This window comes from Octodon degus, unplaced genomic scaffold, assembly GCF_000260255.1.
Source record: "Octodon degus isolate 3935 unplaced genomic scaffold, OctDeg1.0 scaffold00126, whole genome shotgun sequence".
In the NCBI taxonomy this organism is placed as follows: domain Eukaryota; kingdom Metazoa; phylum Chordata; class Mammalia; order Rodentia; family Octodontidae; genus Octodon; species Octodon degus.
This window is the reverse complement of record NW_004524702.1, coordinates 6,175,348-6,201,098: the sequence shown is the minus strand read 5'-3', so window position 1 is coordinate 6,201,098 and position 25,751 is coordinate 6,175,348. Positions and strand designations below refer to the sequence as shown.

At 47.7% G+C, this 25,751-nt stretch overlaps 1 protein-coding gene across 1 annotated transcript in view; it reads left to right on the top strand.

The window, feature by feature from the left end:
* Nucleotides 1-25,751, top strand: part of Mcf2l2 (MCF.2 cell line derived transforming sequence-like 2) — a 196,619-nt gene that overhangs the window by 28,855 nt on the left and 142,013 nt on the right. Inside the window, exons 3-8 of the mRNA XM_023700648.1 lie at nt 331-421; nt 1,976-2,095; nt 13,871-13,987; nt 18,860-19,009; nt 24,526-24,650; nt 25,183-25,297. Coding sequence (XP_023556416.1) covers nt 331-421; nt 1,976-2,095; nt 13,871-13,987; nt 18,860-19,009; nt 24,526-24,650; nt 25,183-25,297 — 718 coding nt within the window. The remainder of the gene's footprint in view (nt 1-330; nt 422-1,975; nt 2,096-13,870; nt 13,988-18,859; nt 19,010-24,525; nt 24,651-25,182; nt 25,298-25,751) is intronic.

Here is a 25,751-nt window from a genome sequence, read left to right as displayed (position 1 = left end):
AGTCCCCCGCCTACTGTGCGCTCAGCGGCCCCTACACCTTCCTTCAGGCATGGGCATGTGTGCCCCTGTGATGTTTCACACTTTTGTCAGCCAGAAATAGAGGCCCAGAGAGGGTCAAGGGGACACAGTGCGGTCCTGTTGAGGCTGTGAGCCCAGGTGGCAGAGGGCATTGGCACCTGCTTGGGGAAATCTGACCCGTCCTCGCCTGCAGAGCAGAGTGTCACACAGGAGTCCAGAGTGTGGAGGAAGCTGGAGGGCACCATCTGACCCAGAGCTGGGTCAAGCCCAGGGGCCTCACCTGACAACTGACAGTGACTCCCTTCTTTACAGTGTGGAGGCTGCCAGTGTCGGATTTGTCATTGTCATCGACAGGCGGCGGGACAAGTGGAGCTCTATAAAGGCATCCTTGATGCGAATAGCTGTGAGTATTGTGCGCTGCTGTAATCAAAGTCATTTGAATGGTCTGTCCAACTTTTTCCTGTCAACATTCTGGTGAACTTTATGTCAACTTTTGAGGAGATCTCTGTAGCCAGTGCTGCCACATTGTCACATCCCCTCTGTCACCTGAGGGCGTCCTGCAGGCAGCACCTGAGCAGGTCAGAGGCTCCCTGAATCTCTACCTTCCTGACTTCCCTGCCACCAAAGAGAGCTGGCAGGGGGCGTGGGAAGTCAGTGCCCAGGAATAACCCGCAGCCCACTGGGGGTGGCATGCACACATGTGAGCCTCCGCACCACTCCTAGGCAGTGTGTCAGACACTCAGGGGGCCCAGCCCCTCGTGCCTACAGCTGTCACCCACACTTCTAATATCCTGGCTCTCTGGCTTGCTGTCTATTTGCCTCTCCACTTCCTCTGTCAGGCTCCTTGAAATCTGCTCCCCAACAAACTACTCTTGCCCAAATCCTTGTCTGAATGTTTGCTTTGGAGACAACCTGATTTAATACAGTCCTTATTTCAAGTAACTTTCACATATGAGAAAGATGATGGCAAAATCAGACAAAACACTCCTCAGCAGGCTGCCGGAGGTGCGCTTGCACTTGGCACTCAATAGTGACACCTTGGATGGGCGTCCTTTTCCCTAGTAGTCTGCCTTTGATCACATTTGTTGCCTCTTGGTGAGTAGATGTGCCCCTCCTCTGTTGGGACCTCACACCCAGGAGCTCAGGCATGGGCGAGACAGACACCCCAGACAGGGAGGCACAGGGATGCTGGGTTCTTGTCATAGCGCAGGCCCTTGGGCAGTGAGCACTGGCTGAGGAGGACATGAATGGTAGGGTGGGGTGTAGTATGGGAGCTAGCGTGGGGCAGGGGACACTTGCAGCCCCACTGTGCCCTCTCAGAGCAGCAGCTGTGCTTCCCATGTGTACCCCCAGCTGCTCTCAGACCAATTAAGGTGCATTCAGATGCAGTGTGCCTCGCTGACTCACCCTGTCACAGCCCGGCCAAATGCATGGGTCCTCAGTTTAGGAGACTGCATTTGGAAGATGGGGAGGGGACACTGCTTTCTCTGGCAACATGGATTTTGTTCCTTCAGTTTAGTTTGGGATATAGGACTTTGAGAAAACTACACCCAACTTGTAGCTGGATGTAGCATAGTCGACAAGTTCAAGGCCAGTCTGAACCCTGTCTCAAAAGGTGGAAAGGAAGGGAAGGGGGAAGGGGGGAAAGCAAAAAGAAAAGAAAGAGGAAGAAGAACAAGAGGAGGAGGAAGAGGAGGAGGAGGAGGAGAGGAAGAAGAAGAAGAGAAGGAAGGCAAGAAGGAAAGAAGGAAGAAAGGATTCTTTGCTTACTAGTTTGGGTTTATTTGAACTGTAAAGTGTCCTTCTGCTCTGAAATTCCGTGAAATATGTTTTAAGTCTTTGGCATGCATGGCACCCACCTTAACTTTTTCTCTTGTGATTTTGGCCAAGAGGGGAGCAAAGCAGCCCTCAGTAACAGACGCGACATCTTCTCTCCACCCTGACGCTTTTCACGCAGGTGGCATTTCCGGGAAACCTGCAGCTCATCTTCATCCTCCGCCCAACCCACTTCCTCCAGAGGACATTCATGGACCTCGGCATCAAGTACTATCGAGATGAATTCCGAATGAAGGTGCCGGTAAGCACGGCTCAGTGTCGGCTCACCTTGTGAGGGGGGACTTGGCAGGCGGCAAAGCAGGGGCAAGGCCAGGAGAGAATCTGGGCAAAGGCATGGAGTGGGCACGCATACTTCCTGTGGGCCTGAGGGAGCCCCATATTTGTTGGGGTGCATAATCATTGGAAGGAAAGGCAAGGATCATGCAGTCGGTCCTGGGCTGGAAGGCCACATGCGTGGGTCTTATTCAGTGGCCCCGGGGACTCAGTGCTCGCTTCCAGCGGAGTGACACGGTACAGCAGTACTGACACCATATTAGTGTGAGGAAGGCATCTCCGGCTGTAGAGGGAGAGGGAAGGAGAAAGATTAAAGGCACAGGTGACCAAAAGCATGGCTCTAAAATATGCGTGTCGCGTAAAAATACTGGAGGGCACAAGGATCAGTAGTGTGCTCTTCATAAGACAAAAACAAACTAAAGCTGAAAAATTCAAAATAGAACCTATTGTTTTGGCAAGCAGAGATGGAGATGCGCCCTCGCACTTAGCTGCTAGGACCGGAGGTGGTGGCGAGCAATATGGAAGAGTGATGGGCGCTGTTCCCAGCACAGTGAGTGTGGTGCCCTGACCCCTTGTAGGGCCTCGCCACAGCCACCCCTGCAGACGTGCACAAACACTGATGCTCATTATCAAGTTGTTTGCAGCTGCAGAAGATTGGGAGTGACTCGATGCCTGGCAGTGGGCTTGTTAGGGTCAGGCAGAGCACTCTGCGCAGCCTCAGAGCAGAGACGTACAGCACAGAACACTGGAAATGGTTGCAGGGCTTTAGAAAGTAAATTCACACTCAGCTATGATTCAGCCAAGAAATTAAAACATGCCCTCCACACACAACAGGCAAGTAGAAAAATAACGTGAAGCAATAAAAAGCACTGAAGGCTGATACCCGTAAGACTATGACTGTGTCTCAGAAATATTCTCTTGAGAGACAGAAGCTAGACACTAAAAAAGATACCAAGCTGGGCATGGTGCCGCCTGCCTGTAATCTGAACAAGTAGGGAGGCTGAGGAGGGACACCAGCATGCATTTGAAGTCAGCCTGGCCGCATAGTGAGACCCTGCCTCAAATATATGCCTTTAAGACTCCTTTTACGTAAAGGTCAAGAACAGGCAAAACTAAGCTGTGGTGTTAGGAGTGAAGTGTGCTGGGGCCGAGCGGAAGGAGGCACAGGGCCGTCGGGTGGAGATGGTCCGATACCTGCCGGAGCGCTGCTGCACGTGTATGCCTTTAGCAGAACTGCCTGAAAGCTACCCTTGGAAGCTCTGCGTGTTAGCAGGGTAGATTAGATCTCAACTGAAAATGAGAAGTAGAAAAGATGGGTGATTCCAAAGGATGCAGAATGGAGGTAGCTGAGACGCAGCTCACTGGTACAGCACTTGCCCAGGACGTGGGAGGGGGCAGGTTAGATGCTCAGCAGTGCCCTAAACATGTACCTATGCATGTGCAGCGGTTTGCAGCACCGGGATGGATGGAACTCAGGCCCTTTGCCCCGAGGCATGTGGCAGCCCTTTTTTCTTTTAATTTTGACACAGGGTCTCGAGAGTGCCCAGGCCGAGCCCAACGCTGAGAGCCCCCTGCCTCAGCCCGCCATGCTGGGCTCATGGGCATCTGCCGTACCCCTACACAGTCATACTCATGAACTTTATTGCTTCTGTGATTCTGGGGAAGATGGCTTCATTCTTGTTCATGTGGGGAGCATGGCCAGGATCATATCCTTCACCCAGTGCAGAGTTTGCAAACAGAAGCAGAATTTTGCCAAACTGAAGTATTCCTCTATTTGGGTTTTTAAATGTTTACTTGAAATAATTTGAAACTCAGAGAAAAGTTGCAAGTATAAATATAGCCTAAGAACATCACATGCCTCTGAGCACATCCACTTACCTATTTGGAGCATTTGGCCCCTTTCCTAACTTACCTTTTTTTTTCCTTCTGTATTTTAGGGAAGGGTCTACAGGGTGTTTAGGGTCTCACTACTAGATCGGACTCATAGTGATTCTCCTGTTTACAGCCTCCCAAGAGCTGGGATTACAGGCCATATTACCACACCCAGTCTCAATTGCCATCTCAGCGTGCCCCAGGGGCAGGGCCAGCACAGTAGGCCCAGGGATCGAACCCCAGACCCCCTGTGCCTCTTGCAGGAACTTTAATCTGATGAGCTATTTGGCTGGCCCATCTTTTTTTTTTTTCCCTGTATTTTAGGGAAGGGTCTACAGGGTCCCTAGCTTGTCTATGTATCACGTTTATAGTATGCATCTATGTATGTATGCATACAGACATAAATGTTAGTATTGTAAAATATAAAGAAAGGCTATGGGAATGTTTCAGGTTGGAGAGGATGGAAGAGCAAGCAGTGTCTTTCATGACATCAAAATGTTTGATGAATGTAGTCCCCTGAAAAAATGAAGCATACCTCATTTGGGGCTCCCATGATTTGATCCGGGTTACACAATGCCAGCAGTGGTTTGTGTCCTTGTTAGGGTATCACCCAGGCCCATGGTGCTCAGGCACCCCTCATTGGTGATGTCAACTTTGACCCCCTACTTATGGTACTGTACAGTTTCCCAAAAGTATTATTTCCTCTGCACCTACCACAGTCATGGATCTCTGGAGACATGCGTAAGAGGAGGCAAATGTTCTGCTCCTAAAAAAATAAAAAATAAAAGTAAAACCTTGTGTTTGCTATTCATTGATGATTCCTGCCTGAAGCAGTATTTATTATAGGATGGAAAAATACTGATTTTTAGCCTCAGCACTCCCCCAGCATTACTAATTAGAGGTTGGTATTCTATTATAAGCTAGCGCATAGGTTGTCATTGTAGATTTTTATTTTTTTTAGTAATTTATGCTGTATTACTGTCCTGAATTATTCTGATGCACAAGCTGTCCCAAAGTGGGCCAGTAGGAGCCTTCAAGCCCTTGTATCTGTGTGATTTCTTAGTACTTCCTTGCTTGCTGGCCTAATACGATGATCTAAATGCCCTTTGTCCACACCCAGATGCAGCCTTGGACTCCGCTGTGCAGCTCCACCTCCCCGTGGTGTGGCGCAGAGGTCTTGGAGCCCAAGGCCTAGCTGTGGAGTGTCCTCTCCCACCTGGATGGCTTTGCTTTTAGGCCCTTTCGGCAATAGAAACTGTAAACATATGCACATACGTGTGCACATGTTTGTAATTATGTACAGGCATTATGTGTGTGTATGTGTATGTGTGTACGTGCTGCAGTCAGAGGTTGCCAGAGGGACAATGTAGTACAGGACATATAACTTATAAGAAGTATAATAGTCACCCAAAGAATCATATACAAAGAGTGTAGAAAATCTGTCTACACACTAAAGACCAAAGAATCCAGCTGAGGGCCTGGATCCCACGCAGTGTCCTGCATGAATTCACCTGAAGACCTGGAGCCCATAACAGTGCCCCCGAGTCCAACTGGAGGCTTGAAGCTGACGACGATGTCTCATGAGGCCTGTTTCACACATCTGCACTGGAAAGCCCCAAAGACCTTTAACTTTTGTTCTGGTAGAAGCTAGAAAGTTTGTGCCAGTGGGATGAAGGATCTGTGCTAGCAGGCTGAGGGGTCTGCACTGGAGCTAGGAAGCAACACTCAAAGTAGGAACCAGAGCCTCCCCCACCCCTGAACAGCACCACAGCCATCCTCAGCAACAGTGAGGTCCCGAGCTCCTCCAGCGATGAGGAAAAGTTCCCATCAGGAAAGCCAGTGTGACAAGCTCCTTTAGGGAAACCAACAGCTCCCTACAGCTTCCCTAACAACTTCCAACAGCTTCTCAACTTCTTCATCTCCAGTTCTGCCCCATATGCTGCGGGCAACAACCCTCAGGTGGGCCACCCGCTCCCAGCACCAGGCTGGTTCAGTTGAGCTGGGTGTGACAAGTTGACCACAAGTTGGTAATCCACCACAGTACCTGTATACGCGCAGGAGTATATGTATCTGTTTATACCTTAAATTTCAGCCCACAGAAGATACGCTTTTAAGTGGAGAGAATGGTATATCCAGTAGGTACCAACTGGATAAAGTGAGAGGGACACAGAAATGGTAATCTGTGTACAGATCCTCCCAGGAAGACACAAGATATACGAGAAAGTATGAAAAGTGGTTGCCTCCTGGGTGTAGAACGGGAGGCCTTTGGGCAAGAAAGGGGAGAATTTTTCTATTTAGGCAGCCTGTTTCAGGTTTTTACCGTCTGCACACGGAATCTGTTCAAAACAAACAAAAACCAACTTTAATTAAAATTGCTTTGAAAAAATATTTAACCCATGTCAGTAAAGACCAGCCATTTTAGACAGGGAGTTTTCCTCATTTTTCTCTCTCATTTTTAGGCCTCCCGTCACCCTTTCAGTTCCTTTTCCAGAGTAGTCTTACAGCTAAAGATACTTTTTCCTTATACTTTAGGTAATTGCCAAACTCGGAATGAATTTCCCATTCTGTTTTAATTACTTGCTTTAAAGTACTTGACTGAGTATTTGAGGCAAATATGAGCCATGAATTTCTTACTCAGTTTTCTTGGCTTGAGCAATGATTGACATTTGGAAAACTACGATGACGTCTAAGGAGCCAGTGCCCTGCTGCGCCTGCACGAGCTCTCTTCCCCTTTTGGGAGCGTAGCTGCTCAGTCGTCTCCTGCCTTGCACATGGTTTGGAGTTTGCACTGACCCTGGGCTAAGCGTCAGCATTGCTCCGGCTGTGTGTGCAACGGGCCTTTCTGAGTGACCGGCCACACAGATGCGTCATGACCTATGCCCCACTTTTCATGGGCCGCACCTGCACTGAGGGGGGCTAGGGCGTCTACTTTAGCTGCTTCTATTTCTGGTAGTATATATTGATTCTATATTGATCCTACTTTTAATTTTAAACTTAAGATCAATTTTTTTTATTATTGATTGAGTGGAGTTTTTTTAATGTATTTGATATAGGGTCTCACTACACAACTTGGACTTATAGTGATCCTCCTGTTTGCAGCCTCCCTAGTGCTGGGATTACAGGCATGCACCGCCATGCCAGGTCTGGTGGCTGGTTCAGTGTACCCAGGGGCAGGGCTGGCATGGTATGTGGTGCTGGGGATCAAACCCAGTCCCTGCATTTGCCTAAGCAGGCACTTAGTCTGCTGCGCTATCTTGCCGGCCCTGGTTTCTTTCTTTTCTTTTCTTTTTCTTTTCTTTTCTTTTCTTTTCTTTTCTGTCCTTCCTTCCTTCCTTCCTTCCTTCCTTCCTTCCTTCCTTCATACAGGGTCTCACTATGCAGTTCAGAGTCATATAGTGATCCTCCTGTCTCAGGCTTCCCAGCACTGGGATTACAAGTATGCGCCACCATGCCTGGTTCCAAGGCCAGACTAGGGATCTTGCACTTGCCAGGTAGGTACTTATGCCGCTGTGCTATCTCCCTAGCCCTGGTTGTTTTGTTTTCAAGGGGAACAGTTTAATGCAGGATGCATAATTTATAGGATTACTTTATTTTTTTTTTTTAGACAAAGTCTCACTGCGTATTTAAGGGTGGCCTTAAACTCACAGTGATCCTCCTGCCTCAGCCTCCTGAGTGCTGGGATACAGGTGTGTACCACCACACTAAGCTAAAATCAACTTTAAAAAGATCTCTTGGTCACCCAAACCCTGGGCACATGTAGTAGAGCGTGCTCAAAAGCACGCTTACCCTCTAGCTGCGTTTTCCCTGCGTACAAGGTTGCTGTCTCTCCTGGTAGCTCCGGTAGTCCATGGAGTTCAGTCTGAGGTTACCAAGTTTGAATCAAACTTCAAAATACATTTTTGTCTTTTGAATGACAGTTCCAGCCTTTCGTTTGTCTTCCTCTGTTTTAAAAACATGATTGAGCTAAGAGCATTTGTAGCCCTCTCTCCTCTCTTACTGTAACACCAACCTGCTTATATCATGATTGTATTTCTGTCGACTGAGGGGTGAGTTCCGTCTGCCTGGCCGGCATGAGAACCAGGTGGGCCACGGGTGCAGCTGTTGTCGAGGCACGTGGCCTCCCTGCATCTCTCCCCAGGGAGACACAGTGTTTGGTAGGACAGCTTGATCATGTCCAAGTGCCTGGGGCTGGCCAGGCCCTTTGCCATGCGGAGCAGCCGCTCTCAGAGCTGCCTCACACGCTGCACTGAGAAGCTGCTAAGGTGGAGCTGCAGAATTCCTAGAGAGAGTATGCGTGTGACAGAAAACAGAAGCGATTTGTCTGCAGCTAAGAGAGCATATACCCACTGCCTGAGGAGCTTGAGGCCACCCTGGATAGGGACATAAATGTATACGGAAAAGGAAACAGAAGATATGCTTCTGAGTGGCGGCAGTGTAGGAATGTGCACGTGGGACACATGCCACAGGCGCCACGGGGCTGGGAGAGGAGTGTTTTCCACTCGCCATCTCCAATGTAAGCTCCTACGGGCGACAGGACGGGCGGAGAGCTCCAATCTGTTCCCCTTCACCGAGTATGCCGGACTTGGAAGGGGTCGCAGAGGAAGCATGGATTTGGGCCAGAGCCAGAAACTCAAGCACTGGCGGAGCCAAAGCCAGAGCCTTTGTTTAGCAGGTTCCTGCAGCCATGGTGAGGCCAGGCAGGCGAAGGGCTCTGGCATGGGTCAGTCGGTTCAGGGCTGGGTAGAGCAGAAGGATTGTCCTGTGTGTGCACCCGAGAAGGGGGGGCCGGGACTCGTGGGTGCTGGCTTGCAAAGGAAAGCTAGCTGCCAGGGAGCCCCTGGCTGTCCCTGGGAGGAGCTGAGCCACGGCAGGTGTGGCCCCTGGCCCGTTGCTGGGGCCACTGAGGTCAGTGTGCTGGGAGTGCAAGAACCAAGGAAATATGGTTTATGTAACTGATCCGGTGAGGAAAGGATGCCAAAAAAGTGCAGAATCTGTGAAAACGAGGCCAGCTATCTTGAGTTCACGTGTGTACTGTGTCCTGTGAATTTGCCGAGTAAAATTCTTTCAGTTTTTTTCTTATATAGAGGTTTTAGACCTTTCTTTCAAATAATTGATCATGTGTAGATTTTTAAAAATTATAGTGATGCTGCTTTGCCTTAGTCCTTGAAATTTATTTTTTAATGTAATGCAATAAAATTTATCTTCCTTATGCGTGGTTAGGACAAATGCGGGTGTTTTGGCCTCACTATTGTCAAGACCCAAATGATTTGATCACCCCCAAATTTCCTCAGGCCGCCTTTTTGTGGTCAGCCCTCTCCCGGTCTCTGACCCACCCCCTAGCCTTTGATCTGCCGACCAGCTCCGTGGGTCTGCCTTTTCCAGAGAGCCATATAATTGCAATTATAAAGTACACAGCTTTTGAACCCGACCTTCCCTGTCATTGAGCATAAAGCATTAGGATCGCATCATGAGTATTTGCCCACGTCATAGAGGTACCAGTTTGCCTGCTGACTAGGGAAGGACATGTGAGTTGCTTCTAGCTTTTAGTACTTAAGAACAAAGCTGTCATAAACTTTCATGTGCAGGCTATTGCGGGGTCATGTAATAGGTATATGTTTAACTTTATAAGAAATTGCCAAGCTGTTTTTGCAGAGTGGCTGTACTGAGAATTCCAACTGCTTCCTGTCTCGGCCACCGGCGCAAAAGCAAACGTAACTTTAAAGCTGGCAGCCGTTCTGTTCGGGTGTACAACAGCTGCTCAGCGTAGTTCTCGTCCGCAGTGCCCCGATGACCAATGGGATTGAGCCTCTTTTCATGCGTTTATTTTCCTCCTCTTCTGGGGAAGCTCCTGTTCAAAATTTTGTGATATTAAAACTGTTGCTTTCTTGTTGAGTTTTGTGGCCTCTTTATATATTCTGGATATGTCCTTGTCAGGTAGGTGACCGGCAGATATTCTCTCTCAGTTGGGGGCAACATTTTCGCTTTACTAAACAGCGGCTTTGCAGAGTGAATGTTCTAAATTTGGAAAAAAAATTCAGTTGGTCCACTTTCTTCCTGTGTGCTGCCTCAGAGCTCAGCCCGGCCCGAGAGTTTCCCCAGGATTCTCCTGACTCACTCCCACTTCTCTGCCCACACAGCTCCTCAGAATCCGCCTGTGTGGCTTCTCCTCATCCAGCGAGTCTCAGCTCTCCAGACCCTGACCGGGCGTCCTGGGCTTCCTTCTGATCCGCCCCGCAGCACTGCTCCCGCTTTAAATGCCAGCCTCAGATCAGGGCCTCTGGTGCTTCTGATCAAAGCTATAAACTGGAAGTTCCTGTGATCCCTTCCTTAGGTTCAGTAATTGGCCAGAATGCTTCACAAAATGCAAGAAAGCACTGACATGTACCAGTCTAACCTTTTTTTTTTTTTTTTTTTTTTGCGGTACTGGGGATTGAACTCGAGACTGCGCTTGCCAGGCAGGCACTTATGCCGTTGAGCTATCTCCCTGGCCCTTACCATCTATTCTAAAAGCTAGAATTCTGGAGGAGCCAGGTGGAAGAGATGCATAGGACTAGGTATGGGGAAAGGGGGTTGGAACTCCCGGACACACTCCCCTCCTGTACCCTAACATTTCCACCTGCTCGGCACCTCTGCAGATCTCTTTGCTGAGGAGTTTTTGTAAGCAGTCTCCAGGGTGTGCTCCTGAGGTCAATAGATGGCCTGAGAGTTCCAACCCATAATTATTTACTCTTTCAGGCGACCAGCCACATCCCAAGGTCATTAGGAGTCATAGCCTATGTCTCTCTGTTAGTATAAACTCAAGTCTGACCCAAACTGGCTCATAATGAAAACCAAAAGTTACTCTTGGCACTCAGGAAATTCCAAAGGCTTATAGGGACTGTACAGAGGACCTGGGCAAAGAGCAGATAAATCTCTTACCATCCGACAATTTCCTTCCAAATTTTATATTTTACACTTAAATGTGTGATCCATTTAGAGTTAATTTTTATATAAGATATGGAGGATGGGTTGGGGTTCCGTTTTCTGCCTGTAGATCTCCAGTTATTCCAGACCATTTGTTGAAAATGGAATTGTGTCTCCCTCCAATGAATTGCCTTTGCACCTTTGTCAAAAGTCAGATTAGCATTTTCTGGGGCTGCGGGGGGTGGGGTGGGGCATTTTCCAGGGTTCAGGGTGGCAGGGGCGGAAGGGTGTGGCCATAAAGGGAAGCCTCTGTGGTGAAGGAGTGGTTCTGCATCGTGCCTGTAGCGGCGCTCAGTGCGCCTACACACGTTAGAGACGGTGTAGGGCTGTGCACACACTTCCCCAGTGACAGGTTCCTGCCGGCTTGGACGCTGTGCTATAATTAAAGAAGTGCAGTCAGCGTGGCAGGGGAGGCTTAGTAAAAGTGCGTGGGACCTCTCTGTTCTGTCTTTGCAACTTCTTGTGAATTTATCATTGCCTCCAAATAAAAAGTTAAAAATCGGTTGACCGTATCTGCAAGTCTATTTTAGGGCCCTGCTTTGTTCCGCAGCCTCGGCCTGCGCCCCTTGCTGCGCTCACGTATGAGTCTTGAAACCAGCTGGTGTGAGTCATCCAACTTGTTCTTTTTCAAAATTGTATCTGTGGCATTTGCAGATGAATTTTATCATTGGCTTATCAATTTCCTCAAAAAATCTGTTGGGATTTTGATTGGGGTTGCTGTGAATCTATAGATCGATGCTAAAATATTGAAAATATTGAGTCTGCTGATTATCTTTCTTTAGTTTTTAGTTTTCAATTTTACCTTTCACTTTTGGCATTTATTTACTTTAAAATTTTTATTTATTTATTTGGTACAGGGTCTCACTATGCAGCTCAGACCCATAGTGATCCTCCTGTCTCAGCCTCCCCAGCACTGGGATTACAGGTGTGCGTCACCAATCCCAGTTTCAGTGGCCTGCACAGCATACCCCAGATTCCGAGCATGTAGCACTGGGGATTGAACCCGGGTCCTTGCGCTTGCCAGGCAGGCACTTACACCACTAAGCTATCTCCCCAGCCTCACTTTTGGCTTTTCATGTAAAATTCCTTTTGGCCTTCAGCAGCTTAAGATGAGAAAGCAGGGTCCTAGTGAGTCTGGGGAGCCCTTCCCTCCCTGTTTAGACGAGGTGAGTCAGGCAAATGCAGCCGGGTGGGACCCACTCGCGAGGGGAAAGTTGCTTCTGTCCAACACGAAGGTGTCCACGCGTGTATCCCTTAGATGCAGGGGCGGCTATAGCAACAGAGAGGACATTTTTGGCTCGATAACTTCTTGCTACCTGTCCCTGTGGTTTCTAATTTTAAAGGCCTAAAAACCTTCTTGAAGCTCCCATCAGATGTCTCAAAGCCTTTAGGAGGAAAAGAAATAGGTAGATTCCAGTTTTTTTTTTCTTTCTTGCATTACTTTTAAAATACTCAAAGATAAATAAGCAAAACATTCAAACTGTTTTCAGAAGTGAAGGAAGAAGTCACGGGACCCAACCAGATTAATAAGCGAATAGGTAGTAATTACATTCCACTAACCCAGGTCCTTGCAGGCATGGCCTAGAAAGCTCATGAATCTATCTCCCAGTACCTGGTCTTTATTCAAGTAGTTTAATACTTAAATAAATTTTTCTCTGTAATTTTGTTTCACCTATAGTCTTTGGCCCTAATTTATCTTTTTCATCCCAGGTTAGATTTATCATTTGACTAGTACTATATACCAGTGATGGCAAACCTTTTAGAGCTTTCAGTGACGCAGCCAGCCTGCTGAGGCATGCGTACCATAGGTTTGCCACCACCGCTATATACTAGTGGTAGAACATCCACATTCTTTTATGTCGGACAAAGAATCAATTTTTACAATAATCAATGAGGTCTAAAAAGTAAGGTTTCTAGTTAAAGGCTTGAGGAAGGGTGTTTCAGAGCTAGGAGTGAGGCATCCTGTTCCTGGTGGTTAGGAGTCAGTGGAGGATGTGGTGTCCAGGGGTCCCTGGGTCAGACAGCATGTATCCTGCTAGGCCAGGCCTGCCACGGGGGAGCAGCAGAGCCAGGTGGGGACATATCACCTTCCTCTGGAGGTGTGGGTGTTTGATCGGCAGAACTGTGAGTTCATGAAAACCCCTTTGCTATTATCTCATCTCCTCCTCCATACACAATTACTTAGGAATACTTCCACGCTGTTCCTGAGGGGTATAATGGCTCTTTTCAACACATGCTCTGTAGGTTCCTGTATTCTAACTTTATTTTGATATTCACCGAACCACATTTTATTGGGATTCTTAGTCCAGACTTCTAGCCCTCAGTACAGCCATTGATTTTGATGATCGACAATTTTTTATACCTTTGTAAAAAAATTATTTATTTGGTACAGGGTCTCACTACACAGCTCAGACTCATAGTGATTCTCCTGTCTCAGCCTCCCCAGTGCTGGGATTACAGGCGTGTACCACCACACCTGGTTTCGGTGGCTGGCATGGTTCACCCTGGGCTCCAGGGCAGCATGGTGTGCGGTACTAGGGATCACACTCGGATCCTTGCACTTGCCAGGTGCTTAGACCGCCAAGCTATCTTCCCAGCTACTGAAAAGTATACCTTAGTTTGGGAACTTTGAACAAACAGTTACCTAAACAGGACCTGTCTTCGAAGTGGCCTAGAACTGAACATCCTGATCGAAGTCACCATTTTGTCACAAGCTGTGTGACATTTGGGTATTCCACATCTGAAAGGGAAAAATGGAAAGAGACACTGAAGCAGTTCCCTGTTATACATTGACCATCTTTGATTCCAAATGTCTAATGAGGCGAAGCAGAAGTATTATTTAATAGTAGAACTAGATAAGCTGTTTAATAATCAGTGAGGACTCTATTTTATTTTTTCCCCCTTACAGATCATCATGTTAAACTCCGTCTCCGACCTGCACAGCTACATCGACAAAAGCCAGCTGACTCAGGAGCTAGGGGGAACTTTGGAGTATCGCCACAGCCAGTGGCTCAGTCATCGCACTGTGAGTAGCAACCTGTGCATTTATTTCCCTGTCGCTCCTTTGTGTCCAGCAGCCAGGGAAAGCTAAAGGTCAACAGCTGAGGGTCACTGCCCAGGATGGCCTGCTGCTAGGAGAGTTGGAATTTCTCAGCTGTGCAGAGGAGAAGAAGTATAGTACAAGGGGAAAGACTGAGTGTTCCCCTGTCGACTGCCTAAGCTCCCTGTGACTTCTGATGGGGGCGTTTTGAAAAGCTTGACTTAGGGTACACTTGGGGAGTTCTCAAAAATACCATGACAACCAAAATGTACCTCAGGGAAATTACACGATCTGGGATGGGTCTCGGACATTAGCCATTCATAAAATTCCCCAGGTGATTCCTGTGAGTGGCGGACAGGAAGCCCGAATTAGCTGCGTTGAAATACTGTCCTCCTACCTCACTGTCCAGCCAAGAGTGAATTACGAAGCCCTCCATGCTTGGATACACCCGTGCTAACGTGAGCCTGACACCCTAGTGCTCTGCTGAGAGTATCGTTGCCCCCTAGAAGACATTTACTGACATTGGTAGATGGTTTTGGTGGTTCTGACTTGAAAAGAGGTATTTTTAGGCTTCTAGTGGGTAGGAGCCTGGGACCCTGCTCAACATTTTGCACAAATGTTGCTCCAGCAATGAAAAATTATCCAGCCCCAATAATCTGGATGAGAGTAATGCCAGTGGGGCAAAAGCTTGAGCTAAAAAAAGCTGTCTGAATGTAGGCTGTGGGCAGTGGTCCAGAGCTTGACAGACAAGGTAAGATTAAAAACTACAGTGAGGAATCAGGGAGATGGCTCAGTGGAATAAGTGCTTCCCTGGCAAGCTCAAGGGTCTGAGTTCAATCCCCTGTTCCGCCAAAAAAAAACTACAAGGAATGCTTGAAACATTTCAGATGTTATTACAGTGAAAGATCCACAGCCACTGTCTCCCCCAAGCCTTCCCCCTCACCCCGTCACTTGCCACTTTCTTAAGCAGCCGTGGAAGTTCTCTTTTGGGAATGTCTCTAGTTGCGCTGTCCCAGCTGCTTCAATGTCCTGAATCAATTCAAAATGTTTCCTGTCACGGTCATTTTGACTTTGGGGAAGACCCAGAAGTCACACAGTGCCAGGTACACTAAAAAAAGGTGGCGAAGATAACACCATGGTGTCTTCGCTGGGCAGAAAGTGGCATCAGTGTTTGATCAGCCAGAGGTGATCAAACAACATGGTAAATTTTTAAACAAAAATGTACTTCAGCCAAAAACACATTGCCATGAAATCCCTTCAAAATACCCCCCCTTGCTTCAAACACCCTTATCCCACTGTTCTTGGTAATGTGGCTTTTACTGTAAGTTTTTCTGAAAAATGGAACTTTTTAAAAATCATTCTTTGAATGGTTTTTATTTTTTGCCGCTTATTTATATCAGTGGTTGTTATGCTAATCTCAGAGTTTCAGTAATACTGAGGGGAAAGTGAAAATCAATTTAACTGCTATGGGTGGACTATTGGTGCCCCCCGCCGTCCGAAGTCAAATATGCTAGGCTCCAGTGTGATCGTGTGCAGGAATAGGGCTTCGGGGTGACTCAGGTGCGAAAATTCTACCCACATGAGTGGCATTAGTGCCTTTGTGAGAAACTGAGGAGAATGGCTTTAGCTTCTGCCTGTGAGGACCCAGAGGGCCCACCTTGTGCAGAGCCGTGCCCTCCCAGGCTCCAAGCCTGCTGCACCCAGCCTAGGCACTTCCAGCCTTCAAAACTTCTGACTCCTAGGTAATCGCATTAGAGTGGGGTGGGGGATGGCCAATGCTTTTTTTTTTTTTTTTTTTTTTTTTTTTTTTGCTCTAAATGAGCCCATCCATTTTTTTTTTTTTTTTTTTTTTTTTTTAATTGGGGGCCGGATCTCACTATGTAGCTCAGGCTGGCCTTGAACTCGTGGAGACCCTCTGACCTGAGGTCTCCCAAGTGCTGGGATTAGAGGTGTGCCCCACTACACCTAGGTTTGGGAATGGTCAGTTCTTTAAGTAAATCTAATCATGAGAGATGTGGAAGGAAGCTCCTGTAGAACGCCATCAGTGATGTAAGTGAGTGTGCTGAGTGCCTTCCCAGACTGAATCGCACTGGGTCACGTGCAGCCTGAAGTGCTCCCAGGGCTTGTTTGTTCACTTTCTAGACATTTGGAGCATTAAATAATCAGAAAGCACTCACTGTCCGCCCCGCCACCCTTGTTGGCCTAACTGGCTTTCCCCTTTGCTCCAATCTATTTATTTTTGATGTTGTTCATCTTCTGTGAGCCGAGACAACTCGTCATAAATACATTTGAAAGATATCAAAGATCAAAATATTTCTTTAAGAATTTAGAGTTAGAAAAGACTAAGGCCACCATGACTGGTTAGTTAGAGATGGTGAGAACAGACGTATGCACACTTCCTGCACTGCTAGACCTGGCATGGAGTCTATTTCGTGGCTTTTGTGGTTGTGGAAGTGTTAAAATAAATGCCAAAAAGAAACTAGTACTCAAAGACCAGAGTATTCTTTACATGCCTCCTATGTGGTTTATACACACATGTAACTGGGAGTAATTAGAATAGAGACATACGAATATTGTTTTATATCACAATTAAAATATATCGATCCACTTTCTGTGTGTGTGTGTGTGTGTGTGTGTGTGTGTGTGTGTGTGTGTGTGTGGCAGTGTGCTTCCTGGGTGTCTTGTCTTTGAATGAAAGACTCATAGCAAGTTAGACCTCAAAAGGTGCTAAAGATTGTTTACTGGAATCACTTTATTTTACAGAGAAGGCAACTGACCTTCACAGTAGAAGGGAGACTTACCCAAGGTCAAGTGGTCAGGTTAATTCTCCTATCAGGATCAGGTCCTCTGTGCTGTCTCCAAAAAGATTATTCATGGAATAACTTGGAAGCAAATTAAATTGTTAATAGGTAACTCCACAGGACACTCTGGCTCTCTTCTGATTTCAGGATGGCCCTTGCAAGCCTCCACCCTGACACCTGTAAGGTTCCCCACTGGCTCCATAATCCCTTTGTGTTTGCTGTTCTTTTTCTGTTCCTCAAAAAAACCCCTCAGCAGACATAGTCATGGCCTGCCTAGCATGTATGGGGCCCAGCTCAGTCTCCAGCATGGAAAGGAAGAGTATCTCCCACACCCTGCAGAGCAGAAAGTATTGCCCCTGCCTTGCAAATGAGGACTCCGGGACCCAGTAGCCTTACCAGGCTTAGCCAAGATCACAGTTAGCAGGGATCAGAGCTGGACTCTAACTCCCGCCCCCAACTCCAGGGCCAAGGTCTTCTGCGGGTCTAGTTTTCACTCTGATCTTGCTAAATACAGTTTTGACTGCCAGGTGACCTGGCTCCAATCCTGCCTCTACCATTTCTTTTTTTATATGACTTCAGGGAATTCACTTAACTTTGTTCCTCAGAGAAAAATGCATGCTAGTCATAAAAGTTCTTATTATTCCCTTGGTAAGAGAGGCTTTCTCTTTTATGTTATTCATCATGGGTCATTAGTGATATAATTATAAGCGAGCCCTACACAGATGTTAGATTATGTGAACCTAATAACTTTGCTGTACTAGAAAAGTTTTCACAGAAGTATTTGTCTGGCTTTCCAGACCAGAAGTCCTGCCATCTTAAGGTTGTGGCTGTCCCAGCACCCGTGCTTACAGGGAGATTCTCTGCTGGCAATGCCTCAAGTCCAGGAGTGCTGCAGCAGAGGAAACTCTGGTAGGAGGAGGTGGGCAGTGTTCTCGAAGCTTCCTCGTGGCAGCCCCTGCTATGACCCTGATGTAGTTATGGCCCCTGTGCCAGAGCAGTGAATCCTTTCTGACGTGGGTTTGGATTTTCAGAATTATTCTCTGATAATGTAGAAAAAAAGGTCATTTCTTCCCCAGTGAAAGTTCAGTAGATCACTTTGCTTTTTCCACGCACCCATGAGACGGCTGTTTACTGGTCCCCTACAGTGTGTGAAAGGCACAGCGCCATGCCCTGGGGTACAGAGATGAAGGTGGCATGGTGTTTGCCCTTTAGGGGTAGCAGAAGCAGGTGGCATGACTCGTGCAACCCTAGCTACAGCTAACTCCTCCCTGAGTGAGAGACTTTCCCTAGCATAGGCCGCGGGTTTCCTGAAGCCTTCTGCTAACATGATGCTCCCTCCTGGAATATTACAGAGAAGCCACCAGCCACTTAGCACAGACCTGTTTACTAGAAGAATAGAGGCCTAAGGGGAAGGAACTCAGAACAGGCGAATTTGATAAGCCTGTGACAAGATGAGGCCCCCAAACCACATCTAATAGAAATGGCTCCCTTAAAGGTCAGCTGGAGGGACCATCTTTTACCCGCACTGTCATATCCTCTCAAGCATTTGACAGGCTTCTCCCAGGCAGCAGACACAGGCCCAGGTGTGGGTGAGGGGAAGGAGAGAGGAGAGGGAAGTGTGGGGGATAAAAGAGAAGGTGGGGTTGTTAGAAAGAAGGTGGGGTGATTTTGCTCTTTGCAGTTTTGCACCTCATAAATTCTGAGTCAGACATAATGTTCGGTGTTCTTGGGGGTAATGAGCAGAGCCCCAGCCTTGAAACAGCTGGCCTTGCTTGGGTCTGATTGTCCTACCTTTTTGTACTGCCTGAGTAATTTGGTTTTGGGGCAACTCACAACCTGCAGAGCTCTAGTTCCTCCTCTATAAAAGGAGCTAAAATACCTCCCACAGTGCATTGTTGAGATAGTACACAAGTGCGTAATAGGAGGGACCATGTGTGGCCTGTGTAGTAGGTGGGATGCTGTGTGACCCATTGTTGGCTCTCTGTGTCCTTCCAATGAGAGGGCAGGTTAGGGACAGCTAGTTGTTCCACATTGTTCCAATCATCTGACCTTCCAGGCCATAGAAAATTTTGCCCTGACGTTGAAGACCACTGCGCAGATGCTGCAGACGTTCGGGACCTGCCTGGCCACGGCAGAGCTGCCCAAAGGCATGCTGCCCACCGAAGATCTTCTTATGTCACACACCCAGCAGCAGGACAAGGTGCAGGTGAGTGCTTAGAGGCCTCTCAAACTCCAGGCGGAAATTTCTTTCTCCTTCCCTTGCCTTCAGTCATGGGGCAGCCACTGGCATCTAAGCCCTTCCATGTAGGCAGCGGGTAAAGGCAAGAATCACTGGAGGCTGCTGAAGGGGTGACCTGGGGAAGGAGCCGGGCAAGGACTCTGCCGAGGACAGAGCAAGAGAACACGTGCTGAAAATCGCAGGAGTGACAAGAGGGTGGACTCAAAGTGTGAGCTTTCCAGGGCTTGTCGTGAAGTTTGGGGACAGACTAATAAACTAAGTGCTTCGGTTTCCCAGGGATTTGTCTTTGTACATCAGAGTTAACTGGAGAAAAAGGACCACTGCTCAGAGGCTGCTCTGAGCTGGCCTTGAGGAGTGCCGCCCATGTGGTGACTCGAGAGCACATCGTAATTTGCACAGAAAGGAGCCTCAGCGGGGCTTTCGGAGCATGCAGTAGGGGAGTCATCCTGGGCTCCTGACTGCGTGGCTGCCATCCCTTTCTCCCTCGAGAAGCGCGTACCAAACTGAATTCCGTATTTTCCAGATGGCTCATTTTCAATATAGCAGTGTGCTGAGGGCGGTGGCTTTATACCCGTCCTTGCTGCATCAAACTTGGCCAAAATCTTCATCTGTTACCCCAAATTCGCAAAATGCTTTACCAAAGGACTAATTTGCTCATTCATTCAACATGTATTGAGTATTCACCACTATGTGCCAGGAACCCTCCCCCGCGACCACCACCAAATGCAGCTTGAGAAAGCGAGTCTAGTTAGGGGCATCTCAGAGTCCAGCCGTTGCAGAAAATGAGAATCTTCCACGTGCGAGGGAACCATGCTGAACTCCAGCCGGGGGGTTGTGGCCCAGGAGGCGTTCCAGGTGTACTCCCAAGACTGTTCTGAGAAGTCCAAGGATCAAGGCTGACACTGAACTCCGGACATCTTGGAGCTAGCTATTCCCGGGAAAAGCCTCTGGGCAAAGCCCATGGAAAGCTTGGCCATTTTCTGTTTCTGATATGCAGATCAGGCTCACTTCCCCTTACCCCATGAGGCCTGGCTGCAGAAAGCTGGGTTTGAAGTGCCTCCCTGAGGGCTGCTGGGAAAGGCCTTGGAGTGCACGGGCCGGGACCTCCCTGAGTTTGCAGAGCAGCAGGAGAGAGGGACCCCTCCGGGCTCAGTATCAGAAGGGACCTGTGAAGCCCAGCTCTGTTCCGAAGGTTCATGAGCACGGTGCGCACACGCTGCCTCACTGCCTGGATCTGCTGCAGGCCAGAAGCACGGCGATGACAATGGATCAGTCAGAAAGGTCCCTGGCGAGCAGCCGCAAAGCATGCTTGCAGATGTGGGGTCGCCGGTTAGAGTCCAGCTCTTGCAGCTTTGGTGCACTAGGAATATAGACAGTGCTCTGAGGGAAGAAGTTTTTAAAATGTGGGTTTTAGACATTTGTGGGAAGAGAAAACCTAGCCAGACAGGTCCTACTGACTGGGCAGTGGCCTGGCCCCGAAAGGCAGGTGAGCAGAGCTCTGTAATTTCAGCAGAGCCAGAATTTTACAGAGGCCACAAGGTGGAAAGAACCAGGCTCTGTAACGGATGAGGACATCTGTCTGTGCGTGGGGTCAGCTACCCTGGACAAAGGGTGCTGCGACATCCCGAGGTTGTGTAGGGGGCCACAGAGAGTGTGATGAAGAGGATGATTTGACATTTATAAGAAGTAATTCTACCCTCTAATGATCAGGTCTCAGTTTGGTTAAATATTCATCTAACCTATAAGACAAGTGAAAAGAAGTTAGGAAGCTCAGGCTGGAGAGATGGCTCAGTGGAATAAGCGCTTCCCTGGCAAGCGCCAGGGCCTGAGTTCAATCCCCGGTTCCACCAAAATAAAGAAAAAAGAACTTAGAAAGCGCCATTTAATCAGCCTCTTAGTAAGCAGACAGATGTAGTTTTACACAAACTGATCCATTCAGCTCGTGTTCATAGTTCATGCTGCCTTGAAACCATGGCGAAAACCCATCCCTACTTGTTAATAAAATTCTTTTTTTTCAGAACTGAGGATTGAACTCAGCCCTTGTGCTTGCCTTGGAAGTGCTTATTCCACAGAGCTATCTCCCTGGCCCTTTGATTAAGAATATTAAGTGAATTTGGATTAGAAACATTATTCTGTCTTTATTTTACCAAATAATATTGTATTAAAGACAACACAGAGAATTCTTAGGGACTTTTGTGATTACTAATTATTGGCTTAGGGGCAGCCTGATAGCTTAGTGGACTAAAGCGCCTGCTTAGGCAGAGTGCAGTGGCCGGGGTTCAGTCCACAGCGTGCCATGCCAGCCCCACCCCCGGGATGTGCTGAGACAGCATTGGGACTGGGCATGGTGGCGCGCGCCTGTGATCCCAGCTCTTGGGAGACTGAACACGGAAGAATCACTATGCGTCTGATCTACATAGTGAGACCCTATAGACTCTGTAGACCCTGTAGAGTACACCCTGTCCTACATACTAATTATTGGCCTAATGCAAATTTGATTTCTTTGTTCTTTGTCTTGTAACTTAAAGGCAAGAATATGTTTAAAAAGGAAAAATGTCAAAATTATTAGACTAACTCAAGTTAGACTAACTCAATATTTTTCCTCTTACTTAAAAATGCCTTGAAGAGAAAAATGGTCTAAATTAGAAAAGGAAATAATTGTTCCTTAAGCTATAGTCCATGGTTATTTAATTGTAATTTATCTTGCTCATTAGTGTTTTGCCTAAATTTTAATCAAAGATTCTATAAGCAGCTGAATAGTTTATTTTCCACTTGGAAAGCACCTTTTCCAAGTGAAAAACCTATACAATGTAAGATTCATTCCTTGCAACAGTGAACTTTTCAGTGTACTTAAGTAGCTATAAAAGTCACAGCCCGTGAATTACTGTTTTCTCCCAGCCGAGAGCTGTAAAACAGCTGGGAGATTTGGCTTGATTGTTTGGTTACTCCCTCCTGGGGATGCTCGGAGCTGGAGCTCTTATCGCAGATCTGTGTAGCCTCTCAGCGGCCTCTCCAGTCAGTCAGAATAGGAGCCGCTGCATTGAAGCGGCTTTGCAGCCCATTCGCTAATTCTCTGTGGAGCAGCCAGTCCTTTGTTCAGTGCCACCTCCAGAAGAATCCTTTTCCTTATGGCCACCAGTGGTACTGTCTGCGCAGAAAAAGAACAAGAAACCAAACGCAAAATATCCACAGCAGAACAATCTTATCAAAGAAATTATACTTGGAAGAGGGCTGCTTTCTAGAAACAGATTCCCTCCGCGCAGGCTGGGCCCCTGTGGGCTCCGACTTCACTGCGACACTGCGACAGTCAGCGTCCCCAGCCACAATGCAGGCTGCGCTACCCTGCAGCCAAGCCAGGTGCTGGCGCTGGGCTTCCTTTGAAGATCTGAAGCCTTGTTTTCTCTCTGATTTCATTATCCCACTGAGGGATACATCCTGTGTGGATGAGTAGCTTTAGACTGGGTTCCTGGTGAGTGAGCACACACGCACGCTCGTGTGCACACACACACATGGACTTGGCACACGTGTGCACGCACCCCCCCCAGTTGATCCTTCTCCAAGGTGACGCCTACGTTTTCCGAGGACAGGAACTGTGCCTGACAGTGGCTCTTTCACTCTGCGGGCAGCACAGTGGACCTGGCTGCACAAAGGCTGAGCAAGGGAGGGAGCTCCTGGAAAGGGAGCGTGAATTTATGTTCCAGTCGGGGAAGCCAGCCCCTCTTCCCTCTGGCCTGAGTGCTGGAAAAAAAGAAAAGAAAAGAGAGGGGAGGGGAGGGGAGGAGAGAAGAGAAGATCTCCCAAATGATGGCTATTTCTTTCCATGAAACCAAAACTCCATTTTGGGGCTGGGTGACTTACCCTTGCCCTTTTGAGGGACCAGCATTCCTCCACCTTTCCATTTGTTTTCCAGCAGAATTCGTAACCCTCCTGAGGCTGTGATCCAGGCCACAATTTTTACTTTTACTTTTTTTAATAGCATACAGGAGATGCAGCGTGTGCCTTCACATCTGAGACCCCCTGCCCTGTCTCATGCATGTTCCTGGTTTCCTGCAGCTTGCTGGCTGCAACCTTCCTCCCAGCTACCCCTTCCGACATGACCTTCGGCCCTGAACATTGCCCTCTCCCTTTAGCCTTTCTGCCTTCCTTGTCACCTCTGCATCGCAAAATGTCAAAGCATGCACGCAAATCTAACCGGGTGGTGCACAGTCTCACGGGAAGCTCCAAGAGGGAAAATCCCAGACCCTTTCTAGTAGGGAGGAGGAGGAGAGGGCTAAGAACACCGTCTCATGAGTACTTCCCCCCATTATATTTGATTTGTCTTTAGCCATCTGCAACCTGATGCCTTTTAGACTATTATTAATTTATCCACTACACAAATATTTAATGAGCCTGGATACGATAAGGAGAAACTCGGGCAGACATTTGAGAGTGGAAAAGTAGGGCGTGTCCCCCTCCCAGGCAGGCAGGCACACAGTCAGGTGACAGGCTGATGCATTGCCGGGAGTGGGCAGAATCTGGAAGAATCCAGAGGCCGCTGATGGGCTGCCTGGGAGATGAGAAGACTGTTGTCGACCAGGCCTAGGGACAAGTCTGAAGATGGCAATGGACCACATAGCCCTTCCAAGGGAAACTGGGTCCAGGGCTGTTGAGGGGAAGCACAGACCTCCTGTCTGAGGAATGAGCTGTGGCTCACTGCTTGGGATCACAAGGCGACCCCTGGGCTTGAGTCTTAGAACCAAGGGTTTACTCTGTCGAGTGTATCTGTGACTTAGGAACCAAACCAGAGTCCCCAAGGGTGAAATTCTAGGCCAGGCTGTGCTCCTTTGGGCTTGCAGTCTGGACGTTGTGGTTCAGGCTCGGAGCCAGGAGAGGTGAGCAGCCCCATCCCAGCAGGGGACTGGACCCCATCCCAGCAGGGGACTGGAGCTGTCAGGAGCAAATGGCCCCCAGCCAGCGCAGGCCTGAGTCCCTGCATTAAATAGCACCATGGTGTCACCTTGGAAATGCAGGCTTTAGTTGCTGTCCGCATGTGGAGAGCAGGTGGAGAGGGTGGGCGCTGAAGAGGAGCCCACCTGGAGCATTTTGATGGCCCACTAGCAAGTGTCATGGTGTTACTGTTCGGGCATCGCTAGCACTTTGCGTGCCATATCTGCCACTTTCCTGTTTCTGGTCATGACCTTTGATTTCACTAAACAGTTTTGCTTTTAATTTATAACAACAGCTTATAATACACAATAAATAATGTTGTTTAAAGACTTGCCTTTTCTGGTGCCTAAATTTTGTATACTTGGAATTTTGTACTGTGTATAGATCAAAGGTAAATTACTTTTTGAAAGCTGTGTCTTGACTTTAATATTTAATTTCCTAAATGAAAAATCTACTCATCTACCATTTTCCTCACTGTACTACATTGAGAATTAGTTTTTTGTTAATTCCTTCAACAACAGTTGTGGTTTTTTGTTTTTTGTTTTTTTTTGTTTTAGGATGAGCTGAAATTACTTGGAGAGCAAGGGGCCACATTACTGTCATGTGTCCAAGACCCAGCAACAAAAAGTTTCACCAGCAAACTCAATCCCAGTGAACTTGAGAATATAGCTACCATGGAAAGGTGAGTGAAAGGATTCACTTTTTGAAGACAGACTATGTAGATGTGGTGTTTTGAGCCAGCCAAGGACAGATTGGAACAGCTCCTATTGGGCTCAGTGGTGCCACAAGGAAGAGAAGTTGAGACACAAAGGGAAAAAGACCAGGCCCACCTGACCTCCATCCACAGAGATCTTTGCAGGAGAAAAATTTCACTCCTCCTTCTTATGATACACCCTCACTCTGGGATTTCAAAAGAGGTGGTTGTACTTGTTGAAGTTATTTCCGAATAACCGTGGCTTGGTGCTGTGCCCTACACTTGTGTGGTCTCAAGTAGGAAAAAAAAAGGAAGGCACATTTTAAAGCATGGAGGCTGTCTCTGAGGTGATCCCTGCCTGCTCTTTGGGTGTCCTGGCTGAAAAAACAAGGACCATAGTTGATGCTCTTTCATGATGCAGCTGTTGCTGCAGTTGCTAAGCTGATGGAAACCACAGCTGATATATATACCTTAGAAATAAATATTAACATTAGGTTGTCTTTTCATTCTTTCTTGAAAGGTTATTGGTTCAATTGGGTGAAACAGAAAAAGCCTTCAATGAGTTTTGGTTTGAGCATCACCTCAAGCTTAACCAATGCCTACAGCTACAGCGCTTTGAGCACAATTTTTGTAAGGTATTGTTTTTTTTCTAAATGGAACTTCCCTTTAAAAAAAAAAAAAAAAAAACGGACCTCTGACTTTCTCTTTCTTCTCAGCTGCCATGGGGTTGGGGTTTTCTTTTCTCATGCACTTGCCTCCCCGTTTATATCTTGGCTTCATTCTAGTCCCTCCTTCCCAACATTTGCAGTGGGTGTGGAAGCTCTGTTCGAGCATCCCATGTTCTTGTTGACATGCGTGAGATTTCGTTACCTCCTGTAGTGACTGAAGAGCTGTTGAATGCAGTTCTAATACTGTACCTGCACTGCCCAGAGACACTTTTTTTTTTTAAATGTATTTAATACAGGGTCTACAGGGTTTCACTACACAGATCAGACTCCTAGTGATCCTCCTGTTTTCAGCTTCCCAAGCGCTGTGATTACAGGCAAGCGCCACCACACCCAGTCTCTCACTGTCTCAGTGCACCCCAGG